General features: G+C 47.4%; 1 protein-coding gene across 6 annotated transcripts in view; it reads right to left on the bottom strand.

Annotated features, from left to right (window-relative positions):
• Positions 1 to 16813, bottom strand: part of XIAP (X-linked inhibitor of apoptosis) — a 130116-nt gene that overhangs the window by 48185 nt on the left and 65118 nt on the right. For 2 of the 6 annotated variants that reach the window (XM_063937244.1, XM_063937249.1), the window contains exons 1-3: positions 14066 to 14144; positions 3195 to 4082; positions 575 to 674 (exon numbers count right to left, since the gene is read on the bottom strand). In XM_063937244.1, coding sequence (XP_063793314.1) covers positions 575 to 674; positions 3195 to 4082; positions 14066 to 14129 — 1052 coding nt within the window. In that variant the 5' untranslated portion in view covers positions 14130 to 14144. The other 4 variants (XM_063937246.1, XM_063937248.1, XM_063937247.1 and 1 more) reach the window with 3 other exon arrangements.

The following is a 16813-nucleotide window of genomic DNA, read 5'->3' as shown; positions in this document are numbered from 1 at the left end:
CACACCAGTTAGTCCTAAAGCTTTCTTTAGATGTGCCCAGTCTCCTGCGGAGCCGCTATTCCCCATGGTCCTTACGGAGTCCCCAGCATCCACTTAGGACGTTAGAGAAAGTGTGTTTTTCTCATTGTTAAAGGGAAATCTAGTGACAATGCCCCAGAAACCCTTGGAGGAAAGAACTGTGTGTTGGGATACCTGGATCAGGCTTAGTCTGTAAGTCTGCTATATAGGCCGAACACCAGCATTTACTATTTGCCTTACAGTTCTGGTTATTGGGAAACTTCAGTACAGAGGAATACATACTTGCAAAAAGCATTCTCTCAACCAACATTCGAGATGTAACATTGCGACCCAACACATAAAATGAAAACCAAAGTAAAACACATCATGTAAGAGCTATTTTCCAGCATTTTTTCTAACCGATTTTTCGTGCATTTAGTGCACCTCTGCTGGCAGAGTGTTTATGCTTTTCTATTTCCCATCATGTCCGTGGCATGATGAAGGCCTCTGAAAGTGCTTGTCTGAATAAGCCAGGACGGTCTATCGTATGATTATACACATCAATTATGCGTCTTACCCTGGATACCACCTGGCATGTAATTCCCATGGATCATCTTTTATTTTCCAATCTTTTAATTCCCCACCACAATGAAAACATCTTGTTGCATCCTGTTCTCCTATAATAGAGAGAGAAGATGTTACCATTGTGAATATCTAGACATATTTTGTGTAGAATGCTCTGCACAAGTGTGCCAGAAATTCTAGTGTGTACTGCATAATACAGACGTGTCAAACGCATGAGCACAGCTCCAATCGGGTAGCATTCGTTCTGCACCTATGCAGCAGCTATTCTATGGGGAGACAGAAATGTTCCGGGGGGAGTGGGGGGTGGGGCTTGTGGGCTGCTGCACATGCCTGGCTGCCTCTGTAGTTCTGACTTCACTAAACTCTGCACTAAATTGACGATGCTATTACCTGCCTAAAGGATACGACTATTGTGAGTATGTTCTAGTGACACATATTGAGGAATAACTAATATGGATATAGAACTTTCTTTTCCAGCTCATAATTATTTTGGGCATACAGTTCCCAATCACTACTTCCTAACTGTGTTCCCAGGAAAATCTATTTAATTCATTATTTGATCTGTCCTGACAATGCAGGAACTGGACACTTATATACTAATCGCTGCTGGCTTAACTAACAATGAGATTGTTACTAACGGAGACCTCTCATTTATTTCATATCTTTGAAGAGGCTAAGTAATAACATCTTAAAATCTATTACTCTCTGCTACTGTTTTTTTTTTTCAATCAAATACTATTAAAATATTATCTATGCAAAACAGCACAAGAGAGAGCTCAGATGGTCTCAACCGGTTAATCCTGCTACCTATTGACTTTTACATTTGTTACTGTTTCGATATTTTAATTGTGGAGATTGTAAGAATGCAACTTTGTATTAATTACTGTTAGGTTAAATTTTTATTCAGATTTTTTTTCCTCCGCTATATCTAACACAGGATCACAAAATGTTGTTGCCACGTACGGGACAAGCCAAGTCCACCATCGTTTCAAATGAAACTTCTACATGATAATTCCCCTCACTCCCAAGTATAGAGCCTGTGCTTTTTTTCTTTTCTTTATGAAATCCTACAAAATAAATATATATATATTTTTTAGCAGTGTCACGTATGGGACATTTTTACTCATTTCCATGGAATGGCCCATTTACAGTTAAGTATACAAAGGTTTTATATTTTATCTTCATAAGATATGCATGTCTGGACTGTGTATGAACACTAGAAATGTGCATGCATGGCCGTACGCAGACTTTTCTCCTTACACCTGCAGAGGCAGAACCCTACAGTAGGATACATGCATACACTGTTGTTACATATCGAAAGCAGGTTGTCAGCATATGTACATGAATGTGTTGTTTTCCATATTTGCATTCTGAGCGAATATGGGTCCACCTCTAATGAGTACCTGTATTTCATCTACAAGAAACAATAAATTGGTTATTAATCCTGACTTCGCTTTATATAAACAAAATTATTTTGGCTGGAACGTGGATCTTTGTGTCACCCAACGTGTAGCAATCATAGGTCAAAAACTTTCCGGTATTTTATGAAACATTTCTCTCCTAGCACATAAATAATAACTATATTAAGACAAACTCAAAAAAGAAACATTTAAACAGCACTGTTTACTATATTTGCTATCTGGAAGCCAATGCACCTTTACATATTTGCCATTTAGCGGCTATAAAATCAAGGAAGAAGAAGGATAGCACAGCAGTTCTTGATACCCCACCACACAGGGAATGCATAAGGGCCATCAGCAACACCCATTACTGCCTGCACCACACTAGAACACTGTGTACAAGCTATTTGGTACTGAATAATCAATCTTTTCATTGCTTTAAACATATGGATTGTTCACCCAAAGAAAGGAACACAAGCCCTTCCCATTTGTGTATATCATTTCACTACTCATGCACCTGTTTATCCAGTATACAGGACACAATAGTGAGAACACTCAGAGACCTGGTGGAATGGGAGAACAGCATACCAGAGGAAAATAAAACTGACTGAATGTAACTTAACACAAAACCACACACTTACAGTTCTTGATGGAGTACTTTAATATTCACTCTCAAAACTTACTGATGGTCTTAAACAGCAGCAGCTGTAAAGCCATGTATTCTGTACATACTTTCTGTTTCATGGCCTTCATTTATAGAACACTTGTTTTCCATCATAAATTAATGTTTCTGATAAACATTTGGGTTTCAGACAAAACCAGTAATGGGGAGTTTATGAGCAACTCCACTTTCACACAATAACCAATACCAACCAGTATTTCCCCAGTCCACTCTCCAAAGTCCAACGGAGCACAATCTTAGATCAGCTAAGCTTCTCAATGGAGACTCTCATCCCTGGACAAACAGTATAACTGGTGCCTCCTTGGGATCTTCAGACACAAAACTAAGATTGCAGAACACTGACAAATCTCAAAGACCAGATTTGTGTAGGTTAGACAGTGTACTGTGAATTCTGGCACTTGCCCAAAGACACATTCCATCAGATATCTGAATGAATAACCACTACCACTAATACAACTGGACACAGCCATGACACTATATGAAGTGTTTTGTTTTTTTCTACAACATGCACAAACATTTTGTGTTCTCACCAGTACTATAAAATCCAGCTCTAGCAAGAGCCTCCTTGTTGAGTGGATAGGTACAGTTAGCAAAGCTCTCGAGTCGCGCCTTGTACTGACTCATAGCTGGATGTTCAAGAACTTCGGAACTTCTTTGTGTATTGCAGGGCAAATTATTGGATTCATAAGTCACATTCCCAACCTCCCGACCCAACACAAAGAAACAGTCAGGAAAATGTTTGCGGTGTTCTATCCATGCATCATCGCTGGGTTCCCAGTTCATTAGTTTTCCTCCACAACAAAAACACTTAACTTGGTCACTGATGCCTGTGTAATAAAGGCCGGCACTTGCCAACTGCTCTGGGGTTAAACGAACATAACATGGCCAATTGGTAAAGGTCCTAAGACGTGCTTCCTCACTGCACATATTAATATATCTAGGGTATTTTGGTTCTGATTGATCAACAACTCTTCCTGTCCTTAACAAGAAATCAGCCTGTATTTCAGAACTGGACTTAAAATCATTTGCTGCACAATTAAATTCATTTGTTGGGTAGGGATCTGTATTCTGACTCATAGGTGCTTGAGTCTGTACACAACCACTTGACGAATTAAATGCATTAATGAATCTGCAGTTCGGGGAAATTTTTCGGTGCTTGCCAATTGCGGTGTCTCCATGTTGCCAGCCTTCAACCATAGCTTTACAGCTGAAGCACTCTACAAGGTCTTTGATTCCGGTGTAATAGAAGCCAGCACGAGCCAAGGCTGGAGCTGAGACAGGAGAGCTACTTGGGAAATTAGTAAATGATGCAATTCGATTGGACTCCTCTGAGTAGTCCATGTCCACCTCCGTGTCATAAGCTGCATCTGGTGCTTTCGCACAGTTACATGTCATGTCCTCTTCAGATGTCAGTTTATCTACATAGAACAACAAAATGAAAAAAATATTTTATATTAAACCATGTCCTAGAAGTCATCTGAATTTTAACTGGGTAATGAAATTCTAAACTTTTATGTGTAACTAATAAAAAAAAAAAAAAAAATCATGAGCCAATGAAAAGGGTGCAAGGCTTTCATATATGTCTGAGACACTAAGACCTTGTACAAAAAGGTGTATTTTAAACATTTAAGTTGATATTTAGGGCGTGTCGGCAGTGTGCAAAACCAGAAAAATATTGCTACAAAAATGCTCATTAAGTACATAGGGGGTTATTCAGAGTTCTTAGCAAACCAAAAAAGATTAGCAATCGGGCAAAACCATGTGCACTGCAGGTGGGGCAGATGTAACATGTGCAGAGAGAGTTAGATTTGGGTGTGGTGTGTTCAAACGGAAATCTAAATTGCAGCGTAAAAATAAAGCAGACGGTATTTACCCTGCACAGTATAGAAACAATATAACCCACCCAAATCTAACTCTCTCTGCACACATTACATCTTCCATCTGCAGTGCAACAAAGTTTTGCCCAATTACTAACTTTTTTGGTTTGCTAAAATCCTGAATGGGATGTAGTTATGTGACCGCCGGTCACAATACCAACGTCTACATCCCGCCCTCCTCACAATTCAGACAGTCAGCATGCTGACTAACAGGGACTATTCCCACTCATGGGTGTCCACGACACTCGTAGAGTACGAATAGAACCTGCGGCGAGCGCAGCTCACCACCAAGCCTGCAAGGGGCTTTGTTGCAGCTGACCCCACGAGCATCTAAATGCAGGGATCCCAGTGTCGGTATGGTGACCAGCGGTCACACAATACCAACCCCCTGAATAAACCCCCATAGTATATAATATAACAAGGGAGGAAAAAGACAAGGAAGGTCCTGTGTATAATTGGGTCAATTCAATTCAGTGCACTTGCTGTTAATAGTGCTGGGAAGGAAGTCCCAGAGCTATTCAATTCAGTGCACCGTTAAGTCCAATTACAGGATTTCTGACAAAACTACTGGTGCAGCGATGTTTTGTGCCTTAATGCAGACAGCATTGCGGCAGTCACTTAAGTCAGAGAATGCCCATTCTCGCAACTAAACACTCGGCTTAAGGAGCGAGTACCGCCATTCTCCATCATAGTGTGCCGAATTGAATCAACCCTATAGTTTGTCAACAACGGCGTATACAAGCCCTTAGTGATCACAGGAAGCACTTTTGCACCAGTGATTGTCAGGAAAATATTTTACATTTCTGCTTCTGTACTGCAATATTTCTGACACCAGTGAACACACTAATTCCTAAAAAAACAGATTTGCAAAGGTAGTGATAGCTCTGACAACAGTCTTTCTGTTACACATGTATGGCAGCAATATTTCCAGGCAGCCGGTACCATGGATATAATGAGCTTATTTCATTTATGTGACAGATACACACTTTGGAGCAAAAATTCCCCAGACGCGCACAATAAACAGTGACCACTGTCTGCAAACATTTTCTACTGGAAAACACCAGGGTTTTGCTAGAAATGGCTTTCAGGAAACAGGCACTTTACTCTCTTCATGACGAAGGTAGACCCTTTTGTTTTCCTTTTGGTTTTGTATGTATGCTTATACCAGCAGATTGACAGGGAGAATGTCAAATGTTGGACACAATTTTAATATTTATCAGATATACATTAGTATGATAACAATGCAAAATAATAAAATGTATGAAAACACAATAAGTAGTTACCCTGTAAGCAGTACTGTCACCCAGTAGTACTGGAGGATAACTGGTAAAGTAGGTACACACTAGGCGATGTGCTCGGTGAGCGACATCAGACTGCAGCAAAACTCACGTGTTTGTTTTCTTATTATACCCCCCCGAGCAGGTTCAAGTCCTATTTTATGGTAAAAATGTTGGGACACTGGGCCGATTCAGAGATGGACGGAATTGCTGAGTTGCACACAAACGACTTTGAAAGTCTGCGCACCAGAATGCAATTGCAGCAGAAGGCGTCTCTATGAAATAGACGCCTCCTGCAGTGATCGCAAAAACGCGCATATTTTACCCCAAAACAGCCACCTGGGACCCAGGTCTAGAAGATGAGCGGGTCCCACAGGACGCGGAAAACGGAGCATTGCCCGCACCTCCCCCCCCCCCCCCCCCCCACTGCCTCTGTCTGATTGACAGGCAAAGGAAAATAAGAATTTACTCACCGGTAATTATATTTCTCGTAGTCCGTAGTGGATGCTGGGGACTCCGTCAGGACCATGGGGAATAGCGGCTCCGCAGGAGACAGGGCACAAAATTTAAAAGTTTGACCACTAGGTGGTGTGTACTGGCTCCTCCCCCTATGACCCTCCTCCAAGCCTCAGTTAGGATACTGTGCCCGGACGAGCGTACACAATAAGGAAGGATTTTGAATCCCGGGTAAGACTCATACCAGCCACACCAATCAACTTGTGATCTGAACCCAGTTAACAGTATGATAACGCAGGAGCCTCTGAAAAGATGGCTCACAACAATAAACAACCCGATTTTTTTGTAACAATAACTATGTACAAGTATTGCAGACAATCCGCACTTGGGATGGGCGCCCAGCATCCACTACGGACTACGAGAAATAGAATTACCGGTGAGTAAATTCTTATTTTCTCTGACGTCCTAGTGGATGCTGGGGACTCCGTCAGGACCATGGGGATTATACCAAAGCTCCCAAACGGGCGGGAGAGTGCGGATGACTCTGCAGCACCGAATGAGAGAACTCCAGGTCCTCCTTAGCCAGGGTATCAAATTTGTAGAATTTTACAAACGTGTTCTCCCCTGACCACGTAGCTGCTCGGCAGAGTTGTAATGCCGAGACCCCTCGGGCAGCCGCCCAAGATGAGCCCACCTTCCTTGTGGAGTGGGCATTGACAGATTTAGGCTGTGGCAGGCCTGCCACAGAATGTGCAAGTTGAATTGTGCTACAAATCCAACGAGCAATCGTCTGCTTAGAAGCAGGAGCACCCAGCTTGTTGGGTGCATACAGTATAAACAGCGAGTCAGATTTTCTGACTCCAGCCGTCCTTGAAATATATATTTTCAATGCTCTGACAACGTCCAGCAACTGGGAATCCTCCAAATCGCTAGTAGCCGCAGGCACCACAATAGGCTGGTTCAGGTGAAACGCTGATACCATCTTAGGCAGAAAATGAGGACGCGTCCTCAATTCTGCCCTGTCCGAATGGAAAATCAGATATGGGCTTTTATACGATAAAGCCGCCAATTCCGACACTCTCCTGGCTGAAGCCAGGGCCAGTAGCATGGTTACTTTCCATGTAAGATATTTCAAATCTACCGATTTGAGTGGCTCAAACCAATGTGATTTGAGAAAATCCAAAACTACATTAAGGTCCCACGGAGCCACTGGGGGCACAACCGGGGGCTGTATATGTAGTACTCCTTTTACAAAAGTCTGGACTTCAGGAACTGAAGCCAATTCTTTCTGGAAGAAAATCGACAGGGCCGAAATTTGAACCTTAATGGACCCTAATTTGAGGCCCATAGATAATCCTGTTTGCAGGAAATGTAGGAATCGACCCAGTTGAAATTCCTCTGTCGGGGCCTTCCTGGCCTCACACCATGCAACATATTTTCTCCAAATGCGGTGATAATGTTGTGCAGTCACCTCCTTCCTGGCTTTGACCAGGGTAGGGATGACCTCTTCCGGAATGCCTTTTTCCCTTAGGATCCGGCGTTCAACCGCCATGCCGTCAAACGCAGCCGCGGTAAGTCTTGGAATAGACACGGTCCCTGCTGAAGCAGATCTCTTCTTAGAGGTAGAGGCCACGGATTTTCCGTGAGCATCTCCAGAAGTTCCGGGTACCAAGTCCTTCTTGGCCAGTCCGGAGCCACTAGTATCGTTCTTACTCCCCTTTGCCGTATAATTCTCAGTACCTTGGGTATGAGAGGCAGAGGAGGAAACACATACACTGACTGGTACACCCATGGTGTTACCAGAGCGTCCACAGCTATTGCCTGAGGGTCTCTTGACCTGGCGCAATACCTGTCCAGTTTTTTGTTGAGGCGGGACGCCATCATGTCCACCATTGGTCTTTCCCAATGGACTACAATCATGTGGAAGACTTCTGGATGAAGTCCCCACTCTCCCGGGTGAAGATCGTGTCTGCTGAGGAAGTCTGCTTCCCAGTTGTCCACTCCCGGGATGAACACTGCTGACAGTGCTATCACATGATTTTCCGCCCAGCGAAGAATCCTTGCAGCCTCTGCCATTGCCCTCCTGCTTCTTGTGCCGCCCTGTCTGTTTACGTGGGCGACTGCCGTGATGTTGTCCGACTGGATCAACACCGGCTGACCCTGAAGCAGAGGGTTTGCCAGGCTTAGAGCATTGTAGATTGCGCTTAGTTCCAGTATATTTATGTGAAGAGACGTTTCCAGGCTTGACCACACGCCCTGGAAGTTTCTTCCTTGTGTGACCGCTCCCCAGCCTCTCAGGCTGGCATCCGTGCCATATCTGCGGCCCTCTAACAGATGAGCACTCTGCAACCACCATAGCAGAGAGACCCTTTTTTCCAGGACTCTTGTGCATTGATGCACAGACACTGTCCCTGGTTTTAGGAGGTTCCTGACGAGTTCGGATAACTCCCTGGCTTTCTCCTCCGGAAGAAATACCTTTTTCTGAACAGTGTCCAGAATCATCCCTAGGAACAGCAGACGTGTCGTCGGGATCTCGAAGAAGGATCATCATTTCGGCCATTACCTTGGTAAAGACCCTGGGTGCCGTGGACAATCCAAACGGCAGCGTCTGAAACTGATAATGACAGTTTTGTACCACGAACCTGAGGTACCCTTGGTGTGAAGGGCAAATTGGGACATGAAGGTAAGCATCCTTGATGTCCAAGGACACCATAAAATCCCCTTCTTCCAGATTCGCTATCACTGCTCTGAGTGACTCCATCTTGAACTTGAATTTTTGTATGTACAGGTTCAGAGATTTCAGATTTAGAATAGGTCTTACCGAGCCGTCCGGCTTCGGTACCACAAATAGTGTGGAATAATACCCCTTCCCTTGTTGTAGGAGGGGTACCTTGACTATCACCTGCTGAGAATACAGCTTGTGAATGGCTTCCAATACAGTCGCCCTGTCTGAGGGAGACGTTGGCAAAGCAGATTTTAGGAACCGGCGAGGGGGAGACTTCTCGAATTCCAACCTGTAACCCTGAGATATTATCTGCAGGATCCAGGGGTCCACCTGTGAGTGAGCCCACTGTGCGCTGAAATTCTTGAGTCGACCCCCCACCGCCCCTGAGTCCGCTTGTAAAGCCCCAACGTCATGCTGAGGGCTTTGCAGAAGCCGGGGGGGGGGGGCTTCTGCTCCTGGGAAGAAGCTGCTTGGTGCACTCTCTTACCCTTTCCTTTGCCTCGGGGCAAATATGACTGTCCTTTCGCCCGCTTGTTCCTATAGGAACGAAAGGACTGCGGCTGAAAAGACGGTGTCTTTTTCTGTTGGGAGGGGACCTGAGGTAAAAAGGTGGATTTCCCGGCTGTTGCCGTGGCCACCAAATCCGATAGACCGACCCCAAATAATTCCTCCCCCTTATACGGCAATACTTCCATATGCCGTTTGGAATCCGCATCACCTGACCATTGTCGCGTCCATAAACTTCTTCTGGCAGATATGGACATCGCACTTACTCTCGATGCCAGAGCGCAAATATCCCTCTGTGCATCTCGCATATATAGAAATGCATCCTTTAAATGCTCTATAGTCAGTAAAATACTGTCCCTATCCAGGGTATCAATATTTTCAGTCAGGGAATCCGACCAAACCACCCCAGCACTGCACATCCATGCAGAGGCGATAGCTGGTCGCAGTATAACACCAGTATGAGTGTATATACTTTTCAGGGTAGTTTCCAGCCTCCTATCTGCTGGATCCTTGAGGGCGGCCGTTTCAGGAGACGGTAACGCCACTTGTTTTGATAAGCGTGTGAGCGCCTTATCCACCCTAGGGGGTGTTTCCCAGCGCGCCCTAACCTCTGGCGGGAAAGGATATAATGCCAATAACTTCTTTGAAATTAGCAGTTTTCTATCGGGGTTAACCCACGCTTCATCACACACTTCATTCAATTCGTCTGATTCAGGAAAAACTACAGGTAGCTTTTTCAGACCCCACATAATACCCCTTTTTGTGGTACATGCAGTATCAGAGATATGTAAAGCCTCCTTCATTGCCGTGATCATATAACGTGTGGCCCTACTGGAAAATACGTTTGTTTCTTCACCGTCGACACTAGATTCGGTGTCCGTGTCTGTGTCGACCGACTGAGGTAAAGGGCGTTTTACAGCCCCTGACGGTGTCTGAGACGCCTGTACAGGTACTAACTGGTTTTCCGGCCGTCTCATGTCGTCAACTGATTTTTGTAATGTGCTGACATTATCACGTAATTCCATAAATAAAGCCATCCATTCCGGTGTCGACTCCCTAGGGGGTGACATCACCATTACCGGCAATTGCTCCGCCTCCACACCAACATCGTCCTCATACATGTCGACACACACGTACCGACACACAGCAGACACACAGGGAATGCTCTTATCGAAGACAGGACCCCACTAGCCCTTTGGGGAGACAGAGGGAGAGTTTGCCAGCACACACCCAAGCGCTATAAATATATATAGGAACAACCCTATAGAAGTGTTGTCTCCCTTATAGCAGCTTAATTATATCAAAAACGCCAAAAAAAGTGCCCCCCCCCCCCCCCTCTTTTTTACCCTGTTTCTGTAGTGCAGTGCAGGGGAGAGTCCTGGGAGCCTTCCTCACAGCGGAGCTGAGCAGGAAAATGGCGCTGTGTGCTGAGGAGATAGGCCCCGCCCCCTATTTCGGCGGGCTCTTCTCCGGAGTTTGTGAGACCTGGCAGGGGTTAAATACATCCATATAGCCCCAAGGGCTATATGTGATGTATTTTTTAGCCAGAACAAGGTATTCTCATTGCTGCCCAGGGCGCCCCCTCCGTGACCGCTGGTGTGAAGTGTGTGACAACAATGGCGCACAGCTGCAGTGCTGTGCGCTACCTCATGAAGACTGAAAAGTCTTCTGCCGCCGGTTTCTGGACCTCTTCGCTTTTCGGCATCTGCAAGGGGGTCGGCGGCGCGGCTCCGGGACCGGACTCCATGGCTGGGCCTGTGTTCGATCCCTCTGGAGCTAATGGTGTCCAGTAGCCTAAGAAGCCAATCCATCCTGCACGCAGGTGAGTTCACTTCTTCTCCCCTAAGTCCCTCGTTGCAGTGAGCCTGTTGCCAGCAGGACTCACTGAAAATAAAAAAACTAAAAACTTTTTCTGAGCAGCTCTTTAGGAGAGCCACCTAGATTGCACCCTGCTCGGACGGGCACAAAAACCTAACTGAGGCTTGGAGGAGGGTCATAGGGGGAGGAGCCAGTGCACACCACCTGATCCTAAAGCTTTATTTTTGTGCCCTGTCTCCTGCGGAGCCGCTAATCCCCATGGTCCTGACGGAGTCCCCAGCATCCACTAGGACGTTAGAGAAAGTACTTTTAGGATTACTGTAAGCACCAAGTGCTAATAGTGACCACACACGGTGCGATTCTCACATGCTATTTGAGCTTTTTAGTTCAAATAGCATTGCATCCAGTTCAAATCGCACCGTGTGTATTGTCCCTTGCAATGCGCACTCCCGTGCAGTCAATATCGCAAGGCAAAACAGTATGCGCAGGCAGGTATTTCTGAACTACATCGCATAATTACAGTGATAGCAAAAATGCGCCATAGCGCGTATTTTACCCGATATTGTGCACCAGGGACTCCCTTTTTCTGAATGAGTGGGTCCCCGGGGACGCGCTCCACTGGGATTGGCAATAGGTTTAGTGATTGATGTCTCACTTGCCCGGCTGCAGAGAAGACTGAAAAAGCGGAGGAGGAGCCAGCTGGGCAAAGGAGACATCAATCACTAAACCTCTAGCCAATCCCAATGGATCACATCACGGTGGACCCACCCATAGGGGCCAGGGATGGTCGCATGCTCGCAGTGCTCCCATCCTCGGCCCCAGGGATTCACGGCCTCCTGCCCCCTCTTCTGCCGTGATCCGCAGGGCCGTCGCCATGGGGGACCCACCGGGAACCTAGAGACGCTAGCCGGCTGCAACAACGTGTCCTGCTGCTTCGGGGTCCGAGAGCTGTGCTGCGGCCCCCGCTACCTCCCAGCGCTCACCAGCCTCGGCATCGCCCGCACACTCCGCCAGCTGGTCTCCTGCTCTTGGGATCCTCGTTCCAGCAGCTGGGCGGCTGACTTTCCACCCGCAGTCTGTCAGTGTACTGCGCCCCCCCTCTCCAATGTGTCAGTGTACTGTCCCCCCCTCTCCCTCCCATGTGTCAGTGAACTGCCCCCCCCCTCTCCCTCCTATGTGTCAGTGAACTGTCCCACCCCCCTCCACCTCCCATGTGTCCGTGAACTGTTCCCCCCTCTCCCTCCCATGTGTCAGTGAATTGTTCCCCCCTCCCTCCCATGTGTCAGTGAACTGTTCCCCCCTCTCCCTCCCATGTGTCAGTGAACTGTTCCCCCCTCTCCCTCCCATGTGTCAGTGAACTGTTCCCCCCTCTCCCTCCCATGTGTCAGTGAACTGTTCCCCCCTCCCTCCCATGTGTCAGTGAACTGTTCCCCCCCCCCCCATTTGTCAGTGAACTGTCCCCCCGCCACCCCCCATTTGTCAGTGTACTGTTCCCTCCTCTCCCTCCCATGTGTCAGTGTACGGTCTTCCCCTCTTCGTCCCATGTGTCAGTGACCGCCAGGATACCCAGTGCCAGCATTTCATACTGGACCCGGGAACAGCTCCTGGATGCGGAGTAGGATTGAATAGCTTTGAGAACAAGATGCCCCACAGAGGGTATCACCCTGCCCTTCCTGTCTGATCTCATTCAGTTCCCTCTATCAACTGTCACACACTATCTGCCTGTCACACCCAGTACTGCCCCAGCTCCTGTCTGCACTAACCCCTTTCTACCGCCAGCACTGCATGCCCTTACACCCAGCTTCCACCCCCATAATATGTGATGGGACCCACAATCAGTGGAGTAGGACCCCAATTTTTTAAAGTAATGGGTCCCTGGGACCCACAACTTTTTTCGCTCAGCTCGATCACTGCATTACATATTGTAGTGCAGTCAAACTTGGGTGTAGTTCAAATCGCATACCACTAAAGTACAAATCGCAGAGCACACGTGGTATAGCTCAAATCGCACCTACAGATAGCACCGTATGTGGGCACCATAAGCTTTACTTGTCAGCAATAAGTAAAGTAGATGGGAAAGTACAAACAAAACAAAAAGGGAAGGAGACAAAATCAGATGCAGTCCAGACAACGAATTACAAACACACAGACCACTTTCAGTATTAGGCTGCTTCTATGTAATGCTTCAATTTTGCTTATCTGTTTCTGAAAAGGAGGGTTGGGTTCGACGACATCAGTACTGTTTGATTATTATAAAATAAAAATACAGGATTCCCAAGTAGTAATTATAATTGTATTTACACAGCGCTCTTTCTCCAACAAGGCGCTTTACTGAGCATACAAATTCCCGCAGACCGCAGCCATCAGCAGTCCTCCATGCCAGGTGACATGTCATACTCCCGTGTCATCCCCTGGGGAATACAGCAGACCGGGGACAGGGCAGTGGGCACAACGGAGAAACACTGACAGAACTTCCCCCACATCACGGGGCACTAATGCAGCGCTTCCTGACTGACAGCAGCGGGTTACACTCGTGGGTCTCTCCCCAATCCCACTGCACTAATGCCTACAGGGCCGCCGCTGGGAGGACACGGCCTCGTCGCTGTGCGTGGAAACGGGAGCTGCCATTTTCTCTACTCACCTTCAACCGCACTGAGACAGCAGCACAGCCAGAGAGAGGGAGGGCCCGTGACACTGCAAAGTAATCATGATGACACGTTCATTCACCCGCCCAACCCCACGTGTGTCATCAAAGACGTGCTTTACACCAACCAGGGAATAGCTTGTGCCCCCGTATCCTGGCATTAGAAAGCGGCCGAAAGCTGTGTGGGCGGGAGACGCGCGTAGTAGGTGGCGCAGTACGATCACGACTACATACATGGATGTAGCAGGACAGAGGTCTCTGCACCCAAACGTACGAGACCGGTCACTGCTGTCATTTTCTAAAGTAGTCCATGCTGTGACATAGGTAGCAAAATGACGTGCTAAAGATACATGCGGATTAAGACTGAAAGGGTCATTCAGGCTGAAAAACGGCAGTTCTGCGCAATGCAAACGCACGACGTACGGTCACAACGAACAATGTAGTTTTGCACAGGGTCTAGCGATGCATTTCAGTCGCACTGCTTGACACGTCACGCAGCCGCCACGTCACGCAGCCGCCGCGGCCCGCCCCCCCCCCCCCCCAACGGTCCGACCACACCTGCGTTGGCCGGACCACTCCCCCTAAACGGCGGCTTAACGCCGCCATTCAGCCCCCTCCCGCCTAGCGACCACCTCGGTCTCAGAGGCGATCGCTAGGTAACGAAAGCTGCCATGTACCGGCGCACTGCGGTGCCGGCGCATGCGCAGTTCCGACCCGAACGCTGCGACAAACTGCAGCGAGCGATAGGGTCGGAATGACCCCCATTAGGTCTGTTTGTAAAAAAAACTTACATCCACCTATGATCTATTCAATTCAAAATCCCTCAAATCTCCCCAGGATTGGTTCTAGACCATGTGAAGCCCAAGGCAAAAGTCATCACACCAGAAAATAAGAATTTACTCACCGGTAATTCTATTTCTCGTAGTCCGTAGTGGATGCTGGGAACTCCGAAAGGACCATGGGGAATAGCGGGCTCCGAAGGAGGCTGGGCACTCTAGAAAGATTTAGGACTACCTGGTGTGCACTGGCTCCTCCCACTATGACCCTCCTCCAAGCCTCAGTTAGGACACTGTGCCCGGACGAGCGTACACAATAAGGAAGGATTTTGAATCCCGGGTAAGACTCATACCAGCCACACCAATCACACCGTACAACTCGTGATATGAATCCCAGTTAACAGTATGAAACAACTGAGCCTCTCAACAGATGGCTCAACAATAACCCGATTTAGTTAACAATAACTATGTACAAGTATTGCAGATAAACCGCACTTGGGATGGGCGCCCAGCATCCACTACGGACTACGAGAAATAGAATTACCGGTGAGTAAATTCTTATTTTCTCTAACGTCCTAGTGGATGCTGGGAACTCCGAAAGGACCATGGGGATTATACCAAAGCTCCCAAACGGGCGGGAGAGTGCGGATGACTCTGCAGCACCGAATGAGAGAACTCCAGGTCCTCCTCAGCCAGGGTATCAAATTTGTAGAATTTTGCAAACGTGTTTGCCCCTGACAAAGTAGCTGCTCGGCAAAGTTGTAAAGCCGAGACCCCTCGGGCAGCCGCCCAAGATGAGCCCACCTTCCTAGTGGAATGGGCATTTACAGATTTTGGCTGTGGCAGGCCTGCCACAGAATGAGCAAGCTGAATTGTACTACAAATCCAGCGAGCAATAGTCTGCTTAGAAGCAGGAGCACCCAGCTTGTTGGGTGCATACAGGATAAACAGCGAGTCAGATTTTCTGACTCCAGCCGTCCTGGAAACATATTTTCAGGGCCCTGACAACGTCTAGCAACTTGGAGTCCTCCAAGTCCCTAGTAGCCGCAGGCACCACAATAGGCTGGTTCAGGTGAAACGCTGACACCACCTTTGGGAGAAATTGGGGACGAGTCCTCAATTCTGCCCTATCCATATGGAAAATCAGATAAGGGCTTTTACATGATAAAGCCGCCAATTCTGACACACGCCTGGCTGAAGCCAAAGCCAATAACATGACCACTTTCCACGTGAGATATTTCAGATCCACGGTTTTTAGTGGCTCAAACCAATGTGATTTTAAGAAACTCAACATCACGTTGAGATCCCAAGGTGCCACAGGAGGCACAAATGGGGGCTGAATATGCAGCACTCCTTTCACAAATGTCTGAACTTCAGGTACTGAAGCTAGTTCTTTTTGAAAGAAAATCGACAGAGCCGAGATCTGTACTTTAATGGAGCCTAGTTTTAGGCCCATATTAACTCCTGCTTGCAGGAAATGCAGAAATCGACCTAGTTGAAATTCCTCTGTTGGGGCCTTTTCGGCCTCACACCATGCAACATACTTCCGCCATATGCGGTGATAATGATTTGCTGTAACCTCTTTCCTAGCTTTAATAAGCGTAGGAATGACTTCCTCCGGAATGCCCTTTTCCTTCAGGATCTGGCGTTCAACCGCCATGCCGTCAAACGCAGCCGCGGTAAGTCTTGGAACAGACAGGGCCCCTGCTGTAGCAGGTCTTGTCTGAGCGGCAGAGACCACGGGTCCTCTGAGATCATCTCTTGAAGTTCCGGGTACCACGCTCTTCTTGGCCAATCCGGAACCACGAGAATTGTGTTTACACCTCGCTTTCTTATTATTCTCAATACCTTTGGTATGAGAGGTAGAGGAGGGAACACATAAACTGACTGGTACACCCACGGTGTCACTAGAGCGTCCACAGCTATCGCCTGAGGGTCTCTTGACCTGGCGCAATACCTCTCTAGTTTTTTGTTTAGGCGGGACGCCATCATGTCCACCTGTGGACGACCCCACTGATTTACAATCATTTGGAAGACTTCTGGATGAAGTCCCCACTCTCCCGGGTGGA

This window comes from Pseudophryne corroboree, chromosome 8 (genome assembly GCF_028390025.1).
Source record: "Pseudophryne corroboree isolate aPseCor3 chromosome 8, aPseCor3.hap2, whole genome shotgun sequence".
Classification (NCBI taxonomy): domain Eukaryota; kingdom Metazoa; phylum Chordata; class Amphibia; order Anura; family Myobatrachidae; genus Pseudophryne; species Pseudophryne corroboree.
The sequence above is the reverse complement of the archived record's forward strand: the minus strand, read 5'-3'. Positions and strand labels throughout refer to the sequence as shown.